Source organism: Pipistrellus kuhlii, unplaced genomic scaffold (genome assembly GCF_014108245.1).
Source record: "Pipistrellus kuhlii isolate mPipKuh1 unplaced genomic scaffold, mPipKuh1.p scaffold_m20_p_15, whole genome shotgun sequence".
Lineage (NCBI taxonomy): Eukaryota > Metazoa > Chordata > Mammalia > Chiroptera > Vespertilionidae > Pipistrellus > Pipistrellus kuhlii.
The window spans coordinates 31617105-31641632 of record NW_023425460.1 but is presented as its reverse complement, the minus strand read 5'-3'; the positions used below and the strand labels follow the sequence as shown (position 1 = coordinate 31641632).

Sequence of the window (24528 nt, the reverse complement as noted above, 5' to 3'; positions counted from 1 at the left end):
TTCTGAGCCCTGATTATTCTTGGATGCGTCTAAAAGTTCACTTAGGGAGAAAAAGGGATAACAACCATCTGAAATAGCAAAGCGAAGACCTGCTTGGTTTTCTCCCCTCCAAGTTTTCCCTCTCCGCCCCTGTCCCTCTGCACATCCTGCCCATGGCTTCTCCACACCCTGTAAGCCCCACCCTTGCGGAGCCCTTGTCTTCTCTACCTGCCGTCTGCTTCGCGTTTGGCCCCGCTCGGCCGCCGTGACGGGCCTGTGCGCATGTGCGGCGCGAAACCTCAAGAAGGTCAAGATGGCGGCGGCCAGGGCGGGGGTCCTGGGACTCCGATGGCTGCAAAGGGCAGGGCGGAACGTGGCGCCGCTGGGTGCACGGACAGGTCCGCGAGAAAGGGCGAGGCCTCCGTGTGGGGAGGGGGTGTCTGAGGGCTGGTGTGTCGCGGGGGAGGTGGGTATCGTGGATCACCGCGGCTGGCGGCCGTGTCGGGGCTGCGGGGCAGGGGCGGAGGTGGAGTTCGTGTATCCAGAAAAGCGGGTGGAGCGTCTCGCCGGTCCCTGGGAGACTCGGGCTCCGGCCTCCGCTGCCACTGCAGCGTGAAATCTTCGGGGGAGGCAGGCGGGACGGGGTGCCCTCTCTGACCTGCCCTCGTCTGCCCTGTAGCCTCCCACATTACCAAGGACATGCTCCCGGGGCCCTATCCCAGGACCCCAGAAGAGCGGGCCGCCGCCGCCAAGAAGTATAATATGCGGGTGGAAGACTACGAGCCGTACCCCGATGATGGCATGGGGTGAGAACAGAGAGGGTCTGCGCGCACTTGGGTAGTGATGGGAGAAGGCGACTGGGTTAGGTGGCTCGACTCTGACCCTTTCCACCCCCACCCCCACCCCCACCCCCACCTCACCCCAACCTTCCTATGACCCCTCAGAGTCAGTGGTGTGGGTGCTTTTCTCGGTGGAGGGGGGTGGGAGAGCACAGCTGCAGCCGAGAGGACTTCAATTTTCTCCTTGGCTCGGGTTATTTCCTCAAATGAGGAAGCGAGGTTTTAATAGCTCCCCGGGGACCCGTGAATAGCAGGAATCTTCCTTGGCTCCATCCAGAGCGCAAGGTTTCATTTGGATTGAGCATCTGCTGGGCTCAGGTGCTGTCATCCGGGCACGTGACCGGGCTGGAACTGGACTCCTGCCTTGAGAACCTTATTTGTAGATGGAGTAGTCTATATTTGTGTATATCTCTCTTAAAAAAAAAAAAAAAATCCGCTATCATTGCCGTTGGGGCCGTGGAAATCCTAGCAACTGTGGAGCAGATTAAATGGCAGATTAAATTCCCTTGCTCCAATTAATGTTACTCCCTCCTCCCCTCCTGTCCCCATAGCTACCGCACATCTAACATCTCTCGGGTTAATTATTGGAAGTGATTGCCAGCACCCTCATTTTCTATCCTAGCATCACTCTTTCAGTGTGATTTCAGCAGCTCCTATTCGTCTTGTTGTTTTCCAATCACTTTTTGTAGTATATGTCTAGTTGTCATCATATCCTATGTCTTTTATTGTGTTATGGACAAGAGCAGCCTTGACAGCCATCTGTATAAGTTGAACCTGGATTGGTTGGAGGAAAACCCAACTTGCCAAGATGTCCCATGAGGTTGGAACATGAAGATGTATGCGAAATCGGTTGAAGAACATAGATGCTATGAAAATAATACTTTCCTAATCTATGCCCTTTTTTGTTTTTATTTCGATTAATCATGGGTTTAGACCCCATACTTCAGTTTCATTTTCTGCTCATGAAGAAATCAGAGTGACTGATAACGCCTTCCAGGCCTAGCATTATAACATTATGTGACTTTTTTCTTTTTGTTGAAAGAAGGTGAGAAAAGCTTATGATGTTATAATATTTCAGAGTTTGATGTCAACTTTTTTTTTTTTTTTTTAATGTTTTTATTTCAGAGAGGAAGGAAAGGGAGAGGGAGAGAGAAACATCAGTGATGAGAGAGAACCACTGATGGGCTGCCTCCCGCACGCTCACACTGGGGATAGAGACCAAAACCCAGGCATATGCCCTGACTGGGAATCAAACCATGATCTCCTGGTTCATAGGTCAACACAATCACTGACCGTACTGATTGGGCTGGTGAACTTTTAATTACAATTTGGGCTTCTGTGGTTGGTTCTTTGCTTAATGACTAAAAATTGAGATCTTGACTTGAAAGTCAGTACCTCTGTCCTTCGGTGAGGCAGTTATTTCTATCAGTTGGTTTCTTATTTTTGAGATGAGGATACTCTGAATTATCTGAGAGACACTGCTCAGAGCCCTTTCCAGAATTCTTGCTATCTCTCAGGTATGGCGACTACCCAAAGCTCCCTGACCGCTCACAGCATGAGAGGGATCCATGGTATGACTGGGACCATTCAGACCTGAGATTGAACTGGGGTGAACCGGTGAGAGAACTATATCCCATTTAACCTTTCTTCCTTCTCCCTATTGTATTCCTGGGGATTTTTTTTTTTTTTTAAAGCTCAAATAGCACTTCTTTGTCCAAATAACACTAAGGTTTTCTGCCCAAGGAAGCCAAATCTATTCATCTGAGATCTGATGTTCCATGTGTGGCATGTGGAATGGGACCTCTGGAAATTAATAAGCTTTGTAAATATCCATGATTGAAACTAACTGTAAACCAGCATCTAGTCCTGTGGGCCAGAGTATCTAAAACTTGGCTCTCAGAATATTGTTCAGGGCAATAGAATGCCTTTGTCGAGCCTGTATCAGGCTCTGACCACTCTGGACTGGCTGCTTTTGTAGGAAGAGCAGCCTGTGACATTTATCTGTCTTTCCGTCTTAGTATCACTGGGACCTGGATATGTATATCAGGAACCGTGTGGACACGTCCCCCACACCTGTTTCTTGGGATGTCATGTGTAAGCACTTATTTGGCTTCGTGGCCTTCATGATGTTCATGTTTTGGGTTGGCGAGAAGTATCCCTCCTACCAGCCAGTGGTGAGTATCTGAAAAGTGCTTTCTTGTGGGCACGTTTACTTAGCCCTGTTTCCTGAGGGAAGGAAGTCTCTGGAGTGGGGACAGCCTATGGAGGGCCTTACACATGGGCCTGCACAAGTAGCAGGCACTGCTCCATGCCTAACATCTTGGATCAGTCTGAGTGAGTAGAAACAGTTTAGGACTCTGTGAGGAAGGAGAATATGGAAGCCAGCTAGCCCCTAGAGTTGCCATTTGGGGAGGGTACTTACCAATTACATTTCCTCAAGTGATTCACTCTGAGGTAGTGTCATGGAATGTGGAGTTGAAGCCTTATCCTTTCTGAAGGTGTGAAGGACACCTCCTATGAGGTATTGGAAGCAATTAAGTGTTTACTGTAAGCATAGACAGTTATATTCTGGAGAACGTGAAAGAAAAAACACTGTCTAGCTTTAATGAAGTTCAGTTTGAATAATAAGGAAATTCAAATGAGCGATGTTTTAACAAATACAGGAATTTGGCAGATTTTGTGTATAGTGTGTGTGTGTGTGTGTGTAGTGAATGTTTGCACTAATGGATATGAGGTGCTGTTAAGGAGAAGGGTTACCTAGTAAACAAGATGCTACAAATACTTAAACACTTCGGGTGGTAGGGAGAATTTGGAGAGAACATGTGGGGCAAGAGAAAACAGAAGGAAGGAAGGACAAGGAGAGAGTTAGCTGGAGTGGAGCAGGCATATAAAATAATTCCTAGATAACTGGCTGCATTGGTTACCTGGAGAGCTGATAAAAAAAAATCCAGATTCCTAGGCTCCACTTCTTGGAAAGCCTATTTCAGTAGCTCCACAGTGGGATTCTAGAATCAATATTTAACAAGTCCCCAGGTAATTCTGATGTCCTGGAAAATCACATATGGAAATTGCTCCCTTAAAAATTATTGTAAGGTGAGCTGATCAGTTTAAGTTGGACAGCTTTTATTGTATTGCTAAGGGATTTGGACTTGATGGTATAGTAACACATTAATTCAACAAATATTTATGAAACCCCTGTTGTGTACTAGTCCAGACCATGCTAGGGTTGGGGATACAGTGATGACTTACTTGGTCTGCTCTAGGCAACCGGAAGCCATATTGAGTTTTTGAATAGAATAATGACATAATGAAAGCTAAATTTTTAGGAAGATTAATCTGGGAGTAGCCTGCAGCAGCGGTCGCCAACCTTTCAGACCTCACGGACCACCAGTGCTCCGCAGACCACTGGTTGGCGACCACTGATCTACAAGATAGATTGTAAGGAAAGGAACGGAAAGCAGAGAAGCTGCTGTGTTTGCAGTTGGCTGCTCAGTGCTACCTCTGCAGAGATAATCAATGTCCTGATGGTAGCTGGTATGTCTGTGTGCACTGACACGAGCCTTCCTGCCAAGCCCCAGGGGCCCCAGGCTGGAGAGTGCATGTAGGGCTGGTGTGAGCACTAACTTCACTTCAGGAGAGCAAGAAACACAGTGTGGCTCTGCCATTTTTCAATTCTGTAAGCATATCACCCTTTTCTCCTCCCCTTGAGCTGTGTTCTCTGACAGCTGTTTGTTGGTAAAGCCAGCAGCCCCTAAAGCACGTCCCAGCCGTGTCTCCTCTGTGCTTTCCCTCACTGCTGCTCCTGCACGCCTCATTTGCTAGGCCACTTTAGTGGTGGAACCATTAGAGGCTGAGTGACTTAAAGGAGATTGAGTCTGTCTCGACCCCGAGAGAGTGGGATGGATGGATGCATCGTCTCATTTAGAAAGCTCTCTCTGGTGCTCTCCCTCATATATTCTCTCTCTCTCTCTCTCTCTCTCTCCACACACACACACACACACACACACACACACACACACACAGAGTGTAGGCACCATTTCTCTTCTGGTCTAGGCTTTCTCTCTGCCTTGGGCTGAGCAGGGAAGAGGAGTGCTCTTCCTGACATTCTAGCCCAGCTGGGTCTGACCAGCGGCTACCACAAGCCCATTTACTGTGCATGACTATTAAACTCAGAGTGGGATGTAGCCAGGTATTGGCTGGATGTATGTTGTTCTTGATGACCTGTGTTTTTTCCTTAGGGGCCAAAGCAGTATCCTTATAATAACCTGTACCTGGAACGAGGTGGCGATCCCACCAAGGAGCCTGAGCCTGTGGTTCACTATGAAATCTGAGGAAGCTTCCTGGGCTTTGTGCCCACTGACTGACAGTCCCTCATTCCTAGAGATTTAACCTTAATGAAATCCCTGATTAAACAGTGCTGTGGTACTTGTGCCTCATTTCTCCAGGATTAACCACTGCCTGAGGAACCTCTTTTCTGTCTGCTGTCGCCCCTCCTCTCCCCCCAGAGATTGGAAGAATGGGGCCGGGGGGAAGGGGGAGGAGGGGGTAAGCACAAGAAGATGTTAATTTGTCATCGCTGGGATTGTGAAAGTAGTTGAGGGTTTCATTTGTACAACAGGTGCTAAGGGTAGCTTCTTGTTTATAGGGTTGAGGAAGCAGGAAGATATGTTCCTAACTTCCCAAGTTGGAACAAGAATTATATCCCATTAAAAAAAAACCTTTTTAATAATGGTGGTTAGCTAACAAAAAAAAATGTACTCTAACACGTTGTAAGTATATTACAGGACAAATAGGTAGTGTTTTTGGACTGGCCTAGGGCTGTGACTGCTTCTTAATTTTACTTCTGTTATATAAACATGTATTTCTCATTCCAAAGCAATTTCTGAATCCTAGCTTCTTATAAGCTAGCATTACCTATATTTATGATTTAGAGGACAGTTCAGTGAGTTACTACTGAACCTATGGCTTTTGTTGCTTTAATTATTCGTCCAAGCTCCTATAAAGCCTCAGAGGAAAACCATGTTTTTGAAGGTTTATCTTAATGTATCTGTTTTTAAGGGAACCAACTTATGTTCTTTTCTTCCTTTGGAGACATTTTCTTAAATTACAATAATATTGCCAGAAATCTGATCCATTGAAAAGCATACATTCAACAGACCTATAGAAGCAAATCTACTCAAGTTATATAAGGGGTCCTTTAATGGTTATCCAGGCAATGAAAGACATGAGATCAGGGAGTGAGTACTTCTCATGAAGTGCCTTTCTTTGAAAATCTCCAGTCTTTTTCTGTCTTCATTCTCTGTCCTTTAGAGCAGTGGTCGCCGACCTTTCGGACCTCACAGACCACCAGGGGTCCTCGGGCGACCGCTGCCTTAGAGCATTGCTAATCATTTAACTTGTGTGCCTCAGCTATAACACACTGACAGGCCCTGGGGATATAAAGTCAAAACAAGACAAAATAATTTTCTTTTTAAATAGTTACCAAGAAGAGGAAACACCATTAAAAACAAAAACAAAAAAACAAGGTGAAAAGAATTAAGGAAGAGTATACTTAAAAAAAAAAAAAATCCTGCTTGAAACTGACCTTATGCCTTTGGTTTAAATTTCTTTCAGAAAACTTAATCAGTAACATTTCCGCCTTATTCCCCAATTTGTGGTATTGCCTGAGGTTCAGTTATCCATCCTGTTTACTTTTCCTCGGGTCTCATCTACCATTGTGCTAAATTCAAGACATAGTACAAGGAATGGGCAGGCACAGCAATGCCCTAAATTGTCTTCTGAATTGGAAACTCCCAAGTCCACATGAAAGGTAATCTAGGGCTATGTCACATGACTTGGGGGCTGTCATAAGATGACCCGTCACACCTTTGGAGGCTGTCAAGCAGGAATACAGAGGGATTTATGCATTAAATGGAAGTTTTGAATCAAAGAATTTAGATCTAAGATGTTCAGCTGCCTACGGGACATTTTTATTTGGAAATGCCATAATTCCCTCAATGAGCATAAGAGATGCACAATCTTTTCACCTCCAATTCCTTTATCAGTCACAAAAGCCTGTCCAATTTTGCTTTACAAACATTGCCACTGTATTAATCCAGGCTTTCATCACCTGATACCTAGTTTCTATTAGTTTCCTAATTTGCCTCCAGCCCTCTTACCTCCCTGAGTGGATCCATATTGCTAGTCTCAAAATACAATCTATATCTTACTGCATCCCTACCCATAATTTTCAATAACTCCATATTATCTGAGTTGAATTGGTATTTCTCAGCCGACTCCCCCAACTTCTAGCCTCTTCCATGTTATGAGAAATGGCAGGGTAGCTATTCGCCTGTTGAGCCCCTTGCTCCTTGCTGAGACATTACCTATGAGGCAACTCCAAGGTATACCGCCCATCTCAGGTTTCTAAAACCTTCCAGCGCCTGGTGTGCAGTACCTTGCTCTCTGCACATATAGCCTTTATCAACCAATAGTTTTGGGCACTGGTTTGCTACGCTGTGTGTGTCACAGGTAATTATGGCCTCGATTGTTGTTTTTTTTAGCTTTTCAGTTAGGGTTCTAATGAGGCCCGGTCTTACCTACTTAAGTAGGTAATGAATTAGTGTTTTCCCTTTTTAGAGGCTGGCTCCAGATCTAGCTCAAATTGAGTGAATCAGAATTTCCTGGTGGTCGGATCTGACCCCCTGTGGCAGAACTGGGCAATCAGGACAGGGGAGGGAGGCCCATTAAAAGCTACAGTCCTATTACATCCTCTCGGTGGGTGGGCTCGGCCCGGTCCAGTTTTCTGCCCCCTGCTCGGCCGCGCGCGTGGGCTGCGGCGCCCGCCGGCCGGGACTACTTTGGCCCTCCCCAGCCGCCGTCCGCCGCGCCGCGGGGCCCCGGAGCCCTTCGGAGACCGCCCGGCTCGCCGCTGACCCCTGACCTGGGCTCCCCCGCAGGTTGGTTTCCTCGCCAGTCGGGGGCCCTGATAGTAGACAAAAGCCCGAGACGCGGCCGCCGCTCGCGGCCGCGGGGGGGAGCGTGACCTCCGCGGAGACCTGGTCACCCGGCTCCAGCCCTCGCCGTGGGCCCGGCTCCCCGCCACCTGCCGCCGGGTCCCCCTCAGGCGGCCCCGCACTGCCCCGGCCCGGGCCGCCGAGTCCGCCCCGCCGGGCAGAGGCCGGGCCGCACGGCCCCCGCGCGCCGCGCCGGGGAGGGAGGGCGGGAGAGCCGCGCTGACCGCCCTCCGTCCCTGCAGGTCTCAGCCCCCGCTGGAAGGGTCATAGCTCTCCCACCTTCAACGCCCCGGCCCCCAGCCATTCTGACCCCATCGAGGCCCCTATTTGTGAGCAGACGTCTCGGAACAAAGTAGATTAAAAGCCCATTTCCCCAATTTCTAGACTGTCAGGATTTAAACACTTTACGGAGTTTCGTTTAGTTTAGACCAGGGGAATGGTTAAAAGTTCTGGGCTATGGAGGCTGATAGGGGCTCACATCTTGACCTACCCTGTTTTCTTCTTTGTAAAATGAGGGTGATAATAGTATTAATCGCAAAAAAAAAAAGATATATAGTGAGAATTAAGTTAGTTATACATGTCAAGTGCTCAGCGCTAATAGCTCCTACTTTTGTTACGGGATCTTTTCCCAGAAACATGAGGATGGCTTTGGCCAGCAGGTGGCGCTGGTGACTATAGTGTGATGGGTAGCGAGCTGATGAGACGGTTCCTGGTGCAGCCTCAGGTGTTCACAGGCCTCCTGGAAAGTTGGTTCGCAGGTTGTGGGTTATTGTTAAGCTGATTAACAAAGGCTTCCTGGAAAGGTCAGCTAAACTTCAAGCTGGAAAGTACTGTACATTAGAAATTAAGTAAGACTGCTCCCTGGTTTGGTAAATTGAGAGTAATCTGTGTGACTTGCTAAAGCGGGTTGCAGTAGGTCCCAAGTTTCTTCCCACAAGTTCAGTGTCACTTTTTTTCCTTTAAAAAACAAAAACAACACCTTTTCTGCCTCGTTGTGAGCTTATTGGGATGGTACCTTGAATGTGTGCTAGAATTGGCTTGGAAGCCACAGAGTAAAATGTCGGCATTCACTCAGCAAATATTATGAAGCACTTACTATGTAGCACATTGCTCTGGCACTACATGATGAACAAAGCAGACACAGCGCTAGCTTTCATGATGTTTATTTAGCGGATGAGACCACTGTAAATGTAGATAAATACATAATTATAAATTGCTACAAAGAAAAATATTGAGGCTGTTTTTGATTGGGTGGCTTACCTCTGTCATGAAATGAGAAGCTGAGCCCAGAAAGAGGGGATAAAGAGCTAGTCAGGCAAAGATTGAAGGGAAGAGTATTCAAAGTATAAGGAACGGATTCAAGAAGACTCTAAGGTGAGAAAAAGCCAGGAAATGCACAACGGCTAATGCAGCTGGAGCACAATGAATAAGGGGGAAAGGAGCAAGAGAGAATGTTGAAGTAGGCTGGAGCTTTTGAGGAGGGCCATACTAAGGGGTTTGAATTTTATTCTGAATGTGGTAGAAGCCATTGAAAGATTTTAAGTATGGAATGCCAAAATCCCACTTTTTCTTTTATTTTAAAAGAGAATGAATTGGGTGATGGTATGAGTAACGGGGAGATGACCAATTGGAAGATTATTGACGTAATCCAGGTGAGAGATGATAATCTTCAAATAGAGTGGTGGTGGTAGAGAGGAAGAAAAGCCGACAGATCCTTTGAAGGTAAAGTCTGGAAGACCCAATAATGGGTTAGAAGGAAATAAGGGAGGAGGGAATCAGGTGATTTTCTGGTTTCTGGATTGAGCAATTAAGTGAATAGTGGTGGTACCATTTACTGAGCTAAAGAAGACTAGAGATAAGAACAGATATTGGGAGGAGAAGATGTGTAATAGAGAATTCCATTTTAGATAAACTAACTTGGTCTGCTATATCCAAGTGGAAATATTTGACTGGCTATTGTATGTAATCCAAATCTCTCCTTTGAGCTCCTTAAAACTTGGAGCTCAAAGGAGAGGTTTGTATTGATCATATAAATTTTGAAGTCATCAACCTATGGATGCTATTTAAAGCCAAGGAAATTGATAAAGTCACTGAGAGATTATCTGGTTTGATGGTTATCATCGCCATGGGGCCTGTGGCAACCGTGCCTTGTAGATTTAAAGCATTAGATTTTAGTGATTGAACTGTCCTTACAGACATGCAAATGGTCATGTGTTTGTCACTCCGTGTTGCCCTGAGATGCCCCATCCCGTGATGTTGAGAGTGAAACAAGATCTTGTGTTCGCAGGTGCTCCCTGGATCGGGCCCTTCAGCTTGCGGGTTTCTATTTTCAGTGAGCTGAGGGCCATGTCAGATTTCTGCCACCTACAGGTCAGACCATGAAGTTGAAGGAAATCGAGAGGCCAGCTGTCCAAGTGTGGAGCCCAGCCAGCCAGTACCCTGTGTATCTGGCCACAGGTATGGTGATACTGTGGACTAGGAGCCAGGGGAAGTACATAGGTCCAGAGAAGCTTAATATGCAGAATTCTTTATTGAACATCAGAGAAAGCTTTAGAGTCATGGGGTTGGCTCACAGCAAAGCAAGGGGCTATCAGCTGTTTTTGGTACCTGAGGGTAGCCTTGGACTATGGCTCAAGGCTAGGCACCTCATGCTTTTCTGCAGTTACCATTTGAAAATGGACCTTTCTTTGCAGTTGCCATTTGAAAAAGGGTTATACTCAGTCTTTTCTTGTTTCTCCTCTCCACTCCCTATATAAATATACCCCAAATCCATGCATATTTTGTTGCTCATACGCTGCCTCTCCCTAATTTTTCTTGTGCCTAGGAACATCTGCCCAGCAGCTAGATGCCTCCTTTAGCACAAATGGCACATTGGAAATCTTTGAGGTTGATTTCAGGGACCTTTCTTTGGACTTGAAACGCAAGGGCGTCCTTTCTGCCTCAAGCAGGTACTATGTCTGAAGTGCTGATGGGTATGCAGGGCAGATCCTGACGTAGACCCCGATGGGGAATCCTGGGAGTAGTGTGAGCTTCTCAGGGTTCATGAGGAGACAAGTGAGGGGAGAAGGATCCTCACCAAGTTGGAGAGAAGTTAACTCTGGGTTTATTTTGCAAAACTCTTTTAAAAGCACTCACTCCTTTCTGGTCAGGAGCAGCAGTGTTACGCAGAATCATGTGAAACAGATGCCTCCCACAGGCCTGGACTCATAAGTATCTGATCTCTATGAATCCAAAGCTGTTGACTCCTTCCTCCCTTGGCTCTTATGAAGATAAATACCTTACACAATATCCCCGTCTTCTGCCCAAGGGAGGAGAACGAATGAACCTCTCCTCACTGCTGTCAGGGACCCATTGGGACTCATAGATTTCATGGCTCTGGTAAGCTTGGAGGGCTGGCACTCACTTACTAGCATTCAGTGAGCACATGCATACATGCCAGGCACCATGCAAGGGCCTCTGTATATCTTATTCATTTCTCAAAATGAACCTAAGCAATAAATAACATTATTCCCATTTCACATAGGAGGGAACCAAAAATCTGAGAAGCTAGGATTTAAGTGTCCACCTTTAATTCCAAAGCCTACCTTCTTTCCATTATTAAATTGCTCTTTTACTATAGATTTTGTAAAGATGAAGCTTACAGTATGAAGCTATGGTCTCCACATTTTTGTACTATTGGAAAAATGTGAATTACTATATTCAAGTCATTCAATATAAAATTATATATTTAATATAAATAATATACACTTACTATTGTACTATTACTAAAGTGTAATTTTTAAAAGGGTAATTTATATAATTTCTTATATTAAAAATATAAATTTTTTTCTTACAGCCCAGAGAATTACCTTTCCCATCCATCCCAGTTTAGAATACAATGTTCCATCCTCTTGTGAATTTTTGGGTCCATCTGAGAGATTAGTTAAGATGTTTAGAAAGGGGTGCCCTCTTCTTTATTTTCATGGTTTAATCTAATAATGAAGATTAGTTATTGTTTCCTTTTTCTTGAATCCCTGTATCACCTTAAGACAGTATCTGTATTTTGCAGTTTTTTTAATATATCTTTGTATTGCCAGTATTTGTACCTTTTGAAGAGCAGGCACTAGAGGGTTTACCAATAATGATGAGATATTCTTAGCCTGTAAGCAAGCATTTCAGAAAGGGCCCCTGGTAGGGGTGAGCTAATTCAATAATGTTTATATTCCTGGAGGTAAGAAAAGGTGCAGTGGCTAAGGGCTCTTATTCTTGACAGGCCAAGCAGCAGTTTAAGCACAGCTGTGGCTCCTTAAATTTAGAGTTCCTAAAAGAGGGGCAATATAATTGCTTAGGAAACCTTGAAATTGAATCCAAAGATCCATGTGGGCAGAGATTTTTGTATGTTTTATTCACTGCTGTATTTCTAGCACCTAGAACAATGCTTGGTATTAAGTGCTTAATAAATACTTGTTGAATGAATGAGTGAAATAAACAATTCCTGGGTTATCAAACTGAGCATTCTATCTATCACATCAGTTATATTAGTCTTCAGTTAGTCTAAGAGCTTTTCAAGGGTGATGGTCTGTTTGTTTTGCAGCCAACTAGGTTGAAGGGACCCTTTTTGAAATGTTGGTACTGAATGTGGGCATTATGAACTTTACCTCATGTCCTGCTCCACCCTGCAGGGATCTGTGGGCTATAACCAACATAAATAGTACAGTCAATTGCACTTTAATTGTTTCCAAAGATTGATACTCATTCCCAAAGACCTAAGGGATTACCTTTGACACAGTCCTGTTAGGTCCTTTCTGAAGAAGTCATGTTAGACAACATAAACCTAAGACACCCACTTCCTTCTGTTCCAGCCTGGGTTAGGTCACTTACTCAGAAGTCAGTCTCACAAACTATTGACCAAGATGATCAGGGTAGATAGAGGGCTACACATCCTTTGCTTTATGCTTTCTTCTCCTTTGTGTCATCTGCCTGGTTTAGTGCAGTAGTCGCCAACCCCTCGGACCTCACAGACCATCAGTGGTCCAAGGACCATCGGTTGGTGCCCTCTGGTTTAGTGGAAAGCACAGTTGTGTTGGGTTGCAGCCTTAATAAAGAGCTGTGTGCGTTTGGGCAAATAGAGCTGTCAGTGGTCTCAGGTTTCCTCACTTATGTATAAAGGCTTTACAAGATGGCCTGCTGAGCTCAAAATTCAGGTCTTGTGTTTTGTTTTGTTTTTTGGCTTAGTCTCCTTCCTCCCTCCAATCTTTTTATTTTATTTATTTATTTATTTTTTAAATATATTTTATTGATGAAGGGAGGGAGATAGAGAGCCAGAAACGTCGATGAGAGAGAAACATCGACCAGCTGCCTCCTGCACATCCCCTACCCGGGGATGTACCCGCAGCCAACATACATGCCCTTGACCTTGACCGGAATCGAACCCGGGACCTTTCAGTCCACAGACTGACACTCTACCACTGAGCCAAACCGGTTTCGGCTCCCTCCAACCTTTTTAAAAACTCCTCCTTATGTCTATTCATTATTAACTAAACACATACTTTTCAAAATCTTCTCCTTTCCTTTGCCTGCCCTGTTTACCAGGCCCATGCCTCAACCACATTTGGATCCTGAAAATCCCCTTCTCCTCAATCCATGATGCATCAGAGAAATATCCATTTAGAAACATCTGACTGAAGAGAAGTGTTCTGAAATACTGCTATAGATGTAGATAAGGGACAACCTCAAGCTATAAATAGACTGATAAATGTCACTGAATGCAGTCAGAATCAATGTGGATTAGCATGTGCACTGAAGCAAGTGATGTTTGGTTAGATGAATCTCACTCAAGAGGAAAGGTTTCTGGGAGAATAATACATTGTTTATGTATTGATTTTTGAACTGAAGACATAGCTGCTTTGGCTGAATGATGTCAGAGGCCAGTGTGAGATCTGCTTTCTACCTCTGTCTACTCTGAGGTTCTAGATCTCTTGAGAGGCCTCCGTAATCTTTGTATGACCCAGCCTCTTCAATGGAGAAAGCAGGTGATCTATCTCCCAGTGTTTCCACCTCAGTTCTCTCTTCTTTGGGAGCATTTTGATCTCTTTTTGGGCGCCTGTGTAAGGGACAACGCAAAACAGAAAAGACCACTTTGTGTACTTCTCTTGGTTTTCCAGTTTCTAAGACTTGCCTTCTCTCTTGAAGATACAAGATCACAGAATAAAGAGAGCATGTACTTTGCTGTTGAACATACCTGGGTTCAAATCCCAGTTTTGCCATCTACTATCCTCTTGAATATGTTATTTAAGTTCGCTGGCCCTGTTTTCTCCGCTGTAAATCTAGGATGTATAGTACCATTTCCCCGAAAATAAGACAGTGTCTTATATTAATTTTTTCTCCTACAGTTGCGCTAGGTCTTATTTTCAGGGGATGTCTTATCTTTCCATGCGCTAGGTCTTATTTTCGGAGGATGTCTTATTTTCGGGGAAACACGGTAGGCACGTAATAGGCTGTCACAATCAATGCATTCAGAAAAGTAGTTATTTTCTCAGACAGCCATTGCTCCACTCCACTGTCTTCATTCTCTAGTTTGGAGCACTGCCTTTAACATTCAGTATGACTTTTTAAGGAAACTTGGAGTTCTTCAGCTATTTTGGACTGGATGTGGACAAACTCATTTTCACTTTAGTTCACTTGCACAAAGCTGATATTTTATTTTTTTATTTAAAAAATATATTTTTATTGATGTTTAAAAATATATTTTATTGATTTTGTACAGAGAGGAAGAGAGAGGGATAGAGAGTTAGAAACATCAATGAGAGAGAGACATCGATCAGCTGCCTCTTGCACACCCCCTACTGGGGATATGCCCGCAACCAAGGTACATGCCCTTGACCGGAATCGAACCTGGGACCCCTCAGTCCACAGGCTGACACTCTATCTACTGAGCCAAACCAAGTTTTGCAAGGCTGAGATTTTTCAAAAGGAACCTTTCTAAGCAAATAAAATGCAAACTCCAAAACAAAAATAAAGTACATAAATCATAGCAATAATTTACACAGCACATATTCTTAATCACTAAAGCTTGGCCTCAGAGGAGCTTATCTGGTGTGACGTTCTGCTTTCACATGCTTCAGTTTGTGCTCTTCAGCCCTGTGTTTTGCTTTTCACTAGAAGCATAGCAATGAGCTGGTTGTTAGGGCTGGCTCTATCTTTATGAAGTTCATTATCTTCCCTGATTGTTCTAGGCTGGTGTGCATCTGGTACAGTCGTTCTCAACCTCAACCCTGGCTGCTGGTTAAAATTATCTGGAGAGTCTTACTGAAAACATAGGTTCTAAAGTCCTGTCTCTGAAAATTCTGCTTCATAAGGTCCGAATAAGAATCAGAGAATCTATGTTTAGGTGCCACTTATCATTCTATTATGTCCTAATGTCTCCATTGTTGCCATCATTTTCCTGGGAACCACTTTAGCAGAGAATTACACTTCTATTCTTATGTTTTCCTACCTTCCCATGCACACTTTTCTTCCTAAACCTTCCCTTTAAATCTTTTAGTTTCTATTTTCAGGCCAAGCCCATCTTTTTATTTTACCTTTTTTAAAAGAAATATTCTAACATAAGACAAGTTGCAGATTAATACAGTAAACACTTGTGTACCTTCACTTAGTTCATCGGTTGTTAACATTTTGTCACATTTGCTCACATGCTCGCATGTGCTCTCTTTCTACACACACACACACACACACACACACACACACACACACACAGCTATCTCTTGTCCTCTGTCCATTTGTAGAGAAGAGCTAATATACACTCCTTGAGCCTACTGAATGATCAATCCCTGTCCTTGCTTGAATCATCCCAAGTGTTCTCCATCACGTTCCATTCAGTCTCCAGCGTCACCCTCGCTCATTAAGAGGCTAACAAATAGAATGTACCATCTGTCTGCATGCTTACAGAATGAAAATCATTTTGTCTTCATTTTGGCCACTGTAGAGGAACTGGGTCCTCTTCTCAAACTCTTTGGTGACCCCCCACACCTTGAGGTCTCTGGTACCTTCTACTCATCACTGTATCTCTTCTACCATTCCCATGTGAGTTTTTCACTACCACACCCCCCTCTGGTTCCTGTGTGACCTGTTATGGGCTTCTCTAGTCACTCTGTTGACTTGCCCACTGCTACACTGACCTCTAGCCCCAGAATGCCTCTAGCCCCAGCATACTAGTAAAGCACACTCTTCTGCCCTGTTAAGATCAGACAACCTTAGAAAGTATAGCCTTTCTGACAGTAGCTTTAGACCACCATTTGTGTCACCTCTGAGTTTTGTTTGTTTGTTTGCTTTCCAATCTATTGGGGTGACATATATTAATAATATATCATCTGTATATTGCACTGTGTGCTCACCACCCAGTCTAGTCTTCTGTCACCATATAATTTGATCCTTTACCCTCTTTATCTTCTCCTCATTCCCTTCCCCTCTAGTAACCACTCTACTGTTATCATAGCTCTGTTTTGCTTCAGGTGCTTAGCTCTTCACTTCTGGCAGGTTGGCTCTGCTCGTATGACTAGCCAAACAGGTTCCTGCCTGGTCATCCCACTCACTTTCTTTGCTGACTGTTCCTAAGGTGAGGGAGCATTCAGTGAGGGATCTTAGGACACCATTCAGTGTGAAATCTGATTTCTCAGAAGAGCTGTGGAAATATCCTTGGCTAGCAGCTAGGAAATGGACAGACCACTTAGGAAGCTTTGAGGGGTTTCACATGTCTTCGTTGGGGGCTTTGCAGAAGACCTGCACCTGTCTGCAGAGTATCCAGGGTCCATCCCTCCCCCCACCCCCACCCCCACCCCCTTTTTTTTTTTTTGTAAGTCACTGGCAGTATCTTGTTAGAAGCATCCTCAGGAAACCAGAAAAGTGCTTCCCAGAAGGTGTGTTTATTCTCCATGCTTCTGTGTCTCTAAGGCTGGCCCAAGGCAGCCATACAATGCTTCAGTGAGCTAGCCACACGGGAAAGGCATGAAATCCTTGTGTTTTTTTCTCACATCCAGTTTGAAAGGGAAGAGGTGACATCAATTCTTGGTCTAGGGCAGTGGTCTGTGAGCTATGGTTTGCCGCTCTGTTGACTAATGAGTTTGCCGACCACTGGAGGGAATCTGCTTCTAGTCAGGGACAGAAAAGTTTGGTCTTCCTCCAAACAAGAGACAGTATAGATCTCAGGCATTAAAATAAAATGGGCTTGACTTTGAACCTTGGTTCTGCTACTCCCTAGGTGTAAAATGGGGATAAAATTACTAGCTATACATGCAGAAGTTTCATAACTTCTCTGGCCTCAGTTTACGCAATTGAAAGTAGAATCAATAATAACACCTTATGGGGTTGTTGAATATGCAATCAGTTAATACATGTAAAGCACTTAAGACAGCGCATGGTACATAAGAAGTACTCAATAAATATTAGTTGTTGTTATTTGAGTTGTGAGGATAAGGTGAAATGATCTATTTGAAGTATTTATCATTAGGCCTATTTAATATTAACTTAAAATATATACATCGCCACAGAACTCTGAGGCAGTGGCTTTCTGGCTTCTAGTGTAACGTAGAGGGAATATTTTACAGAGAAAGGGCAGGACCCGGCAGAGGAGGCATTCCTTCTGGGTCTGGGATATGAGGAAGACAGGCAGGCCCCAGCTAGGGGTGGGAACGCCTGCATAATGGCAGAGTCTGGCAGAGCTGCTTGCTGATATGGACCTGAACTGGTTCGATGCTTGTTCCTCCTCTCTGTAGGTTTCACAAGCTGGTCTGGGGGAGCTCTGGCGATGGGAGCCTGGAAGGCACCGGGGTTATCGCAGGCGGCGGGGACAACGGCATGCTCACACTGTACCATGTGACCCACATCCTATCCTCAGGAAAGGAGCCTGTGATTGCCCAGAGACAGAAGCACTCGGGGGCTGTCAGAGCCCTAGACTTTAACCCTTTTCAGGTACTACATTCCATTTGGTCAGACATGGCCAAGCCCTCAAGCAGTAGCTCTGAATGGAAGCATTCACTTATGACTTTGAGTCTGTAACTCTGAACCCTTCCCAGGCTGTTTTGGGGGAGGTTTTAGAAGCCTCATATATGGGTCTCTTTACCCCTCTCCTACTCCCATCTCTTCAAAGACCTGTTCTTTATATAGGGCAACATCCTGGCCTCAGGGGCAAGTGACTCTGAAATCTTCATTTGGGATTTGAATAACCTGAGTGTGCCCATGACCCCAGGATCCAAGTCACAGGTGAGGAGGCTCCGGGGCTGCTGCGAACACTGTGCAGCTGACTTTCCCAGGGAAGAGTCTTGGATTCTTGGAGGCAGCCAGAGAATAGGAGATTTTAGGCTTTACCACTGGAGGGCAATAAAGCTCCACAGACAGTGTGCTACCAGCCATATTTAACAGGGATGGAGGGGAGGGGAGTGTATGTGTGTGTTTGGTTTGTGATCATTAACTGTCTTGGGGTTGGAGGAAGACATTGAGAGAAGACATAGCTTAGGCAAGGCTTGGTGCAAGGGGACTTCCAGATATACCCTGGTCCTTTTGTGGGAAGGGTCAGCCTTGTCTCTCTATCTGGTTTTCCCATGCAGTTGGGGATCTAAAGTATTCTGTCTCTCAGTGCACTTATCTGTCAGTCTATGGCTGGGCCTGTTTTTTTGCTTCTTGGCTTATGCTTACAGTAGCATGAGGTAAGTTAAGGATGAATTTGATAGCATCTGTGCCTTAAAAGTAGCAATGGCTTTTTTTTTTTTCTGCCTTGCTATCTCTGGGAATCTTGGGTGTTTATGTTCCCCTTCCTTGCTCACTTCCTCTTTCTATCCCTAAGAGTTATTTTAAAATCTTGACTCTGTCCTCTCAGGAGCACCTTGGGATAGGAGTGAAACCCAAGTGTGCCTACCATTGTCTCAGCTTCTACACCAGTACCCTAAAGGAGCCTCTATGGAAAATTCAATCCAGCTCCCTGAGACTGTATTGGTTTGGGTAGCCCCATATCTACCATTAATTAGGCTTTCTGTGGGTTGTTGGGAGCAGTGGAACAGCAATTGCCTTTTGGTTGGGCGGATAGCAAGTTGTCCTTTACCTGCTACCCGCCTCCTGCCTCAGCAGCCCCCAGAAGACATCAAGGCACTCTCTTGGAACCGGCAAGTTCAACACATTTTGTCTTCTGCTCACCCCAGCGGCAAGGCAGTGGTGTGGGATCTCAGGAAGAATGAACCTATCATCAAAGTCAGTGACCACAGCAGCAGGGTGAGTCATGAAGCAAAATGTAGGCTTGGGCTGTGGCTTCTCTCTCAGATGTGGTCATTGCAGCTGTTTGCAACTGTTACACATGTGGATTTCCTATGGACAGTGAAAGCTTAGGGACCTAAACAGACCCGATAATGGGCGCTTCTAAGGGTCCTTACTTATTCATGGTCATCACTTATTTCCTGATGGCTGTGGAGTTCTCAGTCACCTAGAAGAGACACAAAACCTGTCCTCGGAGTGGTCCCATCCCAATTGGGCAGAAAAGGTTCACACTAGAATGGGCAGGTTATGTTACCCATTGGAGTCTGCTTTGTTCACAGATGAACTGCTCAGGCCTGGCCTGGCACCCAGACATAGCCACTCAATTGGTGCTCTGCTCAGAAGATGATCGTCTCCCATTAATTCAGTTGTGGGACTTGCGCTTCGCCTCCTCGCCCCTGAAGGTGCTGGAGAGCCATAGCAGGTAGTATCTCAAACTTCATCTGCATCCTTGGTGGAGAGCTGGGGCATAATGACCTGGGTAAGAAGTAGCTTTAGCTACCAAACATCCTCCCTGTCTTCAGAGCCATCCCAGTGAACACACAGTCACCCAGTCCTAGCTCCAGCCCCAACCAAGAAGAGTTCCTTTAGACCCAGATGTCATGGAAAAGAGCCTGAGATGCCATCTGACTTCTAGTGGAGATAGGGAAATGAGAAATATTGGAGCCAGTGTTTAGCCCCCTAGGAGAGTCCCCAGGCTCCCATCTGGTAATGTTCATTTCTTTAGTGACGAGGTTGCCTTCTCCTGCACACAGGCCTGCCTCTGAAGCTGATTTCTGGGGCCCAGAGCAGAGATAGCAGCCCCACAGTCTGTTCTTTGTAACTAGTGTAAAAGGCCATGTTGCCTTTATACCTTCTTGGGAACTCTTCAGGGTTAGGCCTCACTGCCCTCCTGAGCTAAAAAGCACCTATAGGATGGGTGCTTCTCCGATTCATGCTGGTTCATAGCCCCTGCTCTACAGTCAGGGAAAAGAAGAAAGCCATCCTGCAGTGATCTGTGGAAGGCAGAGTGATACTGTGCACAGTGCATAGGCTCTTAGAATTGACTTGGATTCTGGCTGCTTGGCTGCTGAAAATTCCTTAATTTAACCCCCCCCCCCCCCCATTTGTGAAATAAAATCAGGCTGCTCATTCTGTAGGGATGAGATTTACCAGAGATACATAAAGTACCCTATTCATAGTAGGATTTCGGCCAATGCTTGTTCCTCCTTCCTTTTTAGGGGCATCTTGTCAGTGTCATGGAGCCAGGCTGATGCTGAGCTGCTGCTCAGTAGTGCCAAGGACAATCAGGTCTTGTGCTGGAACCTCGTGAGCAGCGAGGTAGGCTGGTCCTTCTGTGGGCTTTCTGGGTGGGAGATGAGATGGGGAGACGCATTCTGGGCTTCCTTATCTATGTCAGGGTTTCCCTGATGCTGTGTTCCCTCATATTAGGTGGCATATAAGCTACCCACACAGAGCAGCTGGTGCTTTGATGTACAGTGGTGCCCTCGGAACCCTCCAGTATTCTCTGCTGCCTCCTTTGACGGCTGGATCCGTTTGTACTCTGTGATGGGTAGGAGCTGGGAAGTCCAGCAGATGAGACAGGTTGACAAGGTTTGAAGGGCTTAGTGGACAATGCTGGAGGGAAGGGGCTGTCTCTCTTTGTGGGGAGAGAGCAGGACATATGGCCTGGGAAGAAGTGGGGATGCTGAAGTGTAGGAGGGCAGGGCCTTGGGTTTGGGAGGGCTGTACTTTTGCTCCAGTGCCCATCTTCCTGGGAGGAAGTCAGTCCTGCCACAACACAAAAGAGACCTTCACCTTCACTTTTGTTCTTGGATGTTCCCTGTGGTATTTCAGGGACATTGGACCTCATGCTGGGACATCATTTTGGAAGTATGAACTGTCTTACCTCCCTGGCTCCTACATATCCATTTTGTGTCACATTCCTCTGTATACCTTAGAACCAGTAGGCTTCCCAAAAGCCTACTTCATGGGAATCCCACAATCACTATTAGAATACGGGAGTCTCGTCTTTGTGGGCTAGATAAAATATCTCAAGGATTTCTCCCAAAATGGAGTTTGTAGGTGGAGTTCCTGGTAGGCCCTTTCAGGCTGGTGATGCGGGTGTCCTTTTGTCCCCAGATCTCTTCCTCCTTCAGCAAAGGCCGACCTCTCCCACCATGGCAGATGCCAGAGCAAGTGACTCAAGCGTCATTGATACCTCCACTGAAAAAAGCCCCCAAGTGGATGAGAAGGCCAGCAGGTGTTTCATTTGCTGTAAGCGTAGTGTGTGTCTGTGCGAGGTTGTGTGTGTGAGGGCTTGTGAAGCCTACCGTGTGCCCAGCATGGAGCTACGTTCTGTAGGAGATATTTTTTCCATCAACCTGTGTCTCAGAGTAGGTCCTGCTATTGCTCAAGTTCCCCTTTCTGCTCCTTCACCTGCTTGCTGTCAGTCCTGTATAAAAGGAATTGATTGTTTTAGACCTCCTGGTTATGGAGAACTGCCTGAGATGCCATTTTATCTGATCTTTATGTGTCTGTACTGGTAGTGAGTCCAGCTATGCAAGGGCTAACATACAAAGCAGGAAAGAAAAAAAAATTCATCCCGTCGCTCCTCTGCTCAAAACCCTTGACCTTTGACCCCCATTACCTTATTGGCTCAAAGCCCAGTGTACACAGAGCCCCATTTACCCTTCCAGTTTTTACTCCCATCTCTTATTCTTTTTTTTTCTTTTTTTTTAATATATTTTATTGATTTTTCACAGAGAGGAAGGGAGAGAGATAGAGAGCCAGAAACGTCGATGAGAGAGAAACATCGACCAGCTGCCTCTTGCACACCCCCTACCGGGGATGTGCCTGCAACCAACGTACATGCCCTTGACTGGAATCGAACCTGGGACCCTTCAGTCCGCAGACCGATGCTCTACCGCTGAGCCAAACCAGTTTCGGCCCCATCTCTTATTCTCATGTGTTTCTATGGTCCAAATAAATATGACTCTTATGTCCCACGAATAATTCCCCAACTCTGCTGCCTCTACCTGTACCCCATTCTTCAGCTTCTCTCTCAGGCTACTGAATCCTGGTACAGCCTTTCAAGGTCCCTCACTTAAATACCACCCCCTTTGGAGGCCTATCTTTAACCCTGGTCAGACTTAACCCGACTTCTGTAATCTCACAGATTTATAGTCCTGTAATGATACATTCTAACTGTACTAAACTTATGTAGATACATGTCTTAGGACCCTACTAATAGACCCCTAATGGATAGGATCCACATCTTCTTCATTTTTATTCCTAAAGCAGTGCTTCTCAAACTTTAATGTGCATATAAATCATCCGGGGCTCTTATTAAAATTCTAATTCTGATTCATTCAGTCTGGGGTTGGGGCTAAGATTCTGATTTTCCAACAGTTTCCCAAGGTGATGCCTTGCTGCTGGTCTGAGGAGTAGCAAGGCCCTAAAACAGCTAGCCCAATGCTTTAAATACTAGGCTTGAATTAAAAACAGGGGGATAAGAGTAAAAGCTCTTGTTTTCAGAGCCAACAGTTTTGTTAGGGAGGTAAGACCAACACACTCAAGAGGCAGTGAAGTGAAGGATTCTTAGGTCATGAGACCTGAATTATTATCAATCTGTTGCTTATCAGCTGTGTAACCTTGGGCAGGTCACTTCACTCAGGACTTCAGTGTTCTTATCTGTAACACAGGGATAGTGATGAAGCTCAAATAAAAATATATGTAAGCACTTCGTAAACTCTTCAGTACTATACCAGTCCAAATTCAGATGGTTTTGTTTAGCACTAATCAAAGTATAGATTTTGTGCGGTAGGAGTCAAGAGAGGACTCTGCCTGGGAACGTTCATTAAGGAGGGGATCGGAGGAAGGGAAGTAGTGAATGGTTAGGGAATAAAGTAGTTGTCGGCCTTGACTGTAATTGCAATAACCTGAAGAATTTAAAAATACTGATGCCTGGTCCCACCCCCAGAGATTCTGATTTTATTGTTTAGGGGAGAGCCTGGCAACTCTGAACAGCTCCCCAGGTCATTTTTATCTGGAACCAAGTAGGAGAACTGTTAGAGTAAAGGGCCTTTACTAAGCTTTGTGTTTAGGCCAAGTGCTTTATTTATAGTTCCTAATTTGGTGAGAAGGATGTTCAGGTTGAGGTGTTGTGTCGAGTGCGGGCACAGAGCAGGAAGGGGGCTTGGGGGATGTGGCGCAGTCACATGTAAAGGAGTAGGGAGAGAGCTGCTGCAGAGGCAGGTCTGGCCATGGTTTTGAAGGATTTTGTGTACAATGAGCAGAGCAGCTTCAGGTCTCTCCTATGGCTGTATGAAACCGTTACAAGCCCATGAATAGCAACAGATACGGGGTTGTAGGCTAATGCTTGGATTGGAGGAAGGAAAAGCCTAGAGGCTAGTAACCTATTCTGGTGTGCTAGCACTGGGAATGGGACAGAGGGACCTTCACAAGAGACATTGAACAAGAAGAGGTGAGGCTTTGTTGTTGCTGGGCTGTTGTTACATAAAGACTGATGATGCCGAGGTGTTTGGTCCAGGTGACTGGGAGAAGGGTGGTGCCAGGACAGCTGAGGAGAAGATGAGTACCATGTGCTGAATTTTTAAGCTGATGGTACTAAAAATGCAGAGCTGGTTTTGATATGGGGGCACATTTGCTACTCAAATCCTGATTCTATTCCATCCCCAAGAGTTTCCTTATCATTGATTTCCTATCCTAGGGATGACCCGTATAGGCCTGTTGTGTGATCCTGACTTGGTGTTAATTTTTAGCTCAAAGGCATGACCGTTACCTTTCTTGCTTTTCCCCACAGTTTGGGGGGAAGCTGGTCACTTTTGGCCTTCCCAGCACCCCTACCCATCAGGTGCCACAGCCTTGCCTTCGCCTAGTCTTCATCAGTCAAGTCACCACAGAATCCGAATTCCTGATGCGATCAGCTGAGCTGCAGGAGGCCCTGAGATCAGGAAATATCCTCAATTATTGTCAGAACAAGATCCAGCGAGCGTCAGTGCAAAGCGAAAAGATGCTCTGGCAATTCTTGAAGGTAGGAAGCCTGAAGGCTGGATGCTCAGCGGTGTTTTCCCAAAGCTGGGTACTGCAACACCAGGAGATGCATAACCACACTGTGACCCAGATTTCAGAGGCCCTGACTCCTAATAGGTTTTTTTCCTACATGACACCCACGCTCCGGACACAAAATCTTCACCCTTTACCAGGGAGAGGCTCAAAAATGATTTGCAGTAGGAAAGGTGAGGGGTACAAGTGACATTTGCCCTTTTTGCTGCCATTGCTCCTGTCCTGGGTACTTTACTGGAGCTGAGATGAAGACTTCCACAGGGCCATGCCAAAGGGCAGATAAGATGATACGAAGGGAAAAGATGGGAAGGGAAAGGAAGGAAAGATTAGCTGAAAGGATAGATCCTTATAAGAAGGCTTTGAGTTTGTTT

General features: G+C 45.5%; 2 protein-coding genes across 10 annotated transcripts in view; both read left to right on the top strand.

Annotated features, from left to right (window-relative positions):
* Nucleotides 1–219: 219 nt before the first annotated feature.
* NDUFB8 (NADH:ubiquinone oxidoreductase subunit B8) lies at nt 220–5243 on the top strand. Its single transcript, XM_036438868.2, has 5 exons — nt 220–377; nt 659–785; nt 2336–2435; nt 2837–2992; nt 5057–5243. Exons 1-5 carry the CDS (start codon nt 293–295, stop codon nt 5147–5149), a joined length of 561 nt encoding a protein of 186 aa, XP_036294761.1. The 5' UTR covers nt 220–292; the 3' UTR covers nt 5150–5243.
* A 2330-nt stretch (nt 5244–7573) lies between these two features.
* SEC31B (SEC31 homolog B, COPII coat complex component) overlaps nt 7574–24528 on the top strand; it is a 29513-nt gene continuing 12558 nt past the window's right edge. Inside the window, exons 1-11 of one of the 9 annotated variants that reach the window (XM_036438864.2) lie at nt 7574–7756; nt 10184–10270; nt 10638–10761; nt 17563–17758; nt 17954–18049; nt 18908–19051; nt 19372–19514; nt 20311–20410; nt 20522–20683; nt 21212–21346; nt 23895–24125. In XM_036438864.2, the coding sequence (XP_036294757.1) occupies nt 10192–10270; nt 10638–10761; nt 17563–17758; nt 17954–18049; nt 18908–19051; nt 19372–19514; nt 20311–20410; nt 20522–20683; nt 21212–21346; nt 23895–24125 (1410 nt within the window). In that variant the 5' untranslated portion in view covers nt 7574–7756; nt 10184–10191. Of the gene's footprint in view, nt 7757–9914; nt 10271–10637; nt 10762–17562; nt 17759–17953; nt 18050–18907; nt 19052–19371; nt 19515–20310; nt 20411–20521; nt 20684–21211; nt 21347–23894; nt 24126–24528 lie in introns of those variants that run through there. The other 8 variants (XM_045581988.1, XM_045581989.1, XM_045581993.1 and 5 more) reach the window with 8 other exon arrangements.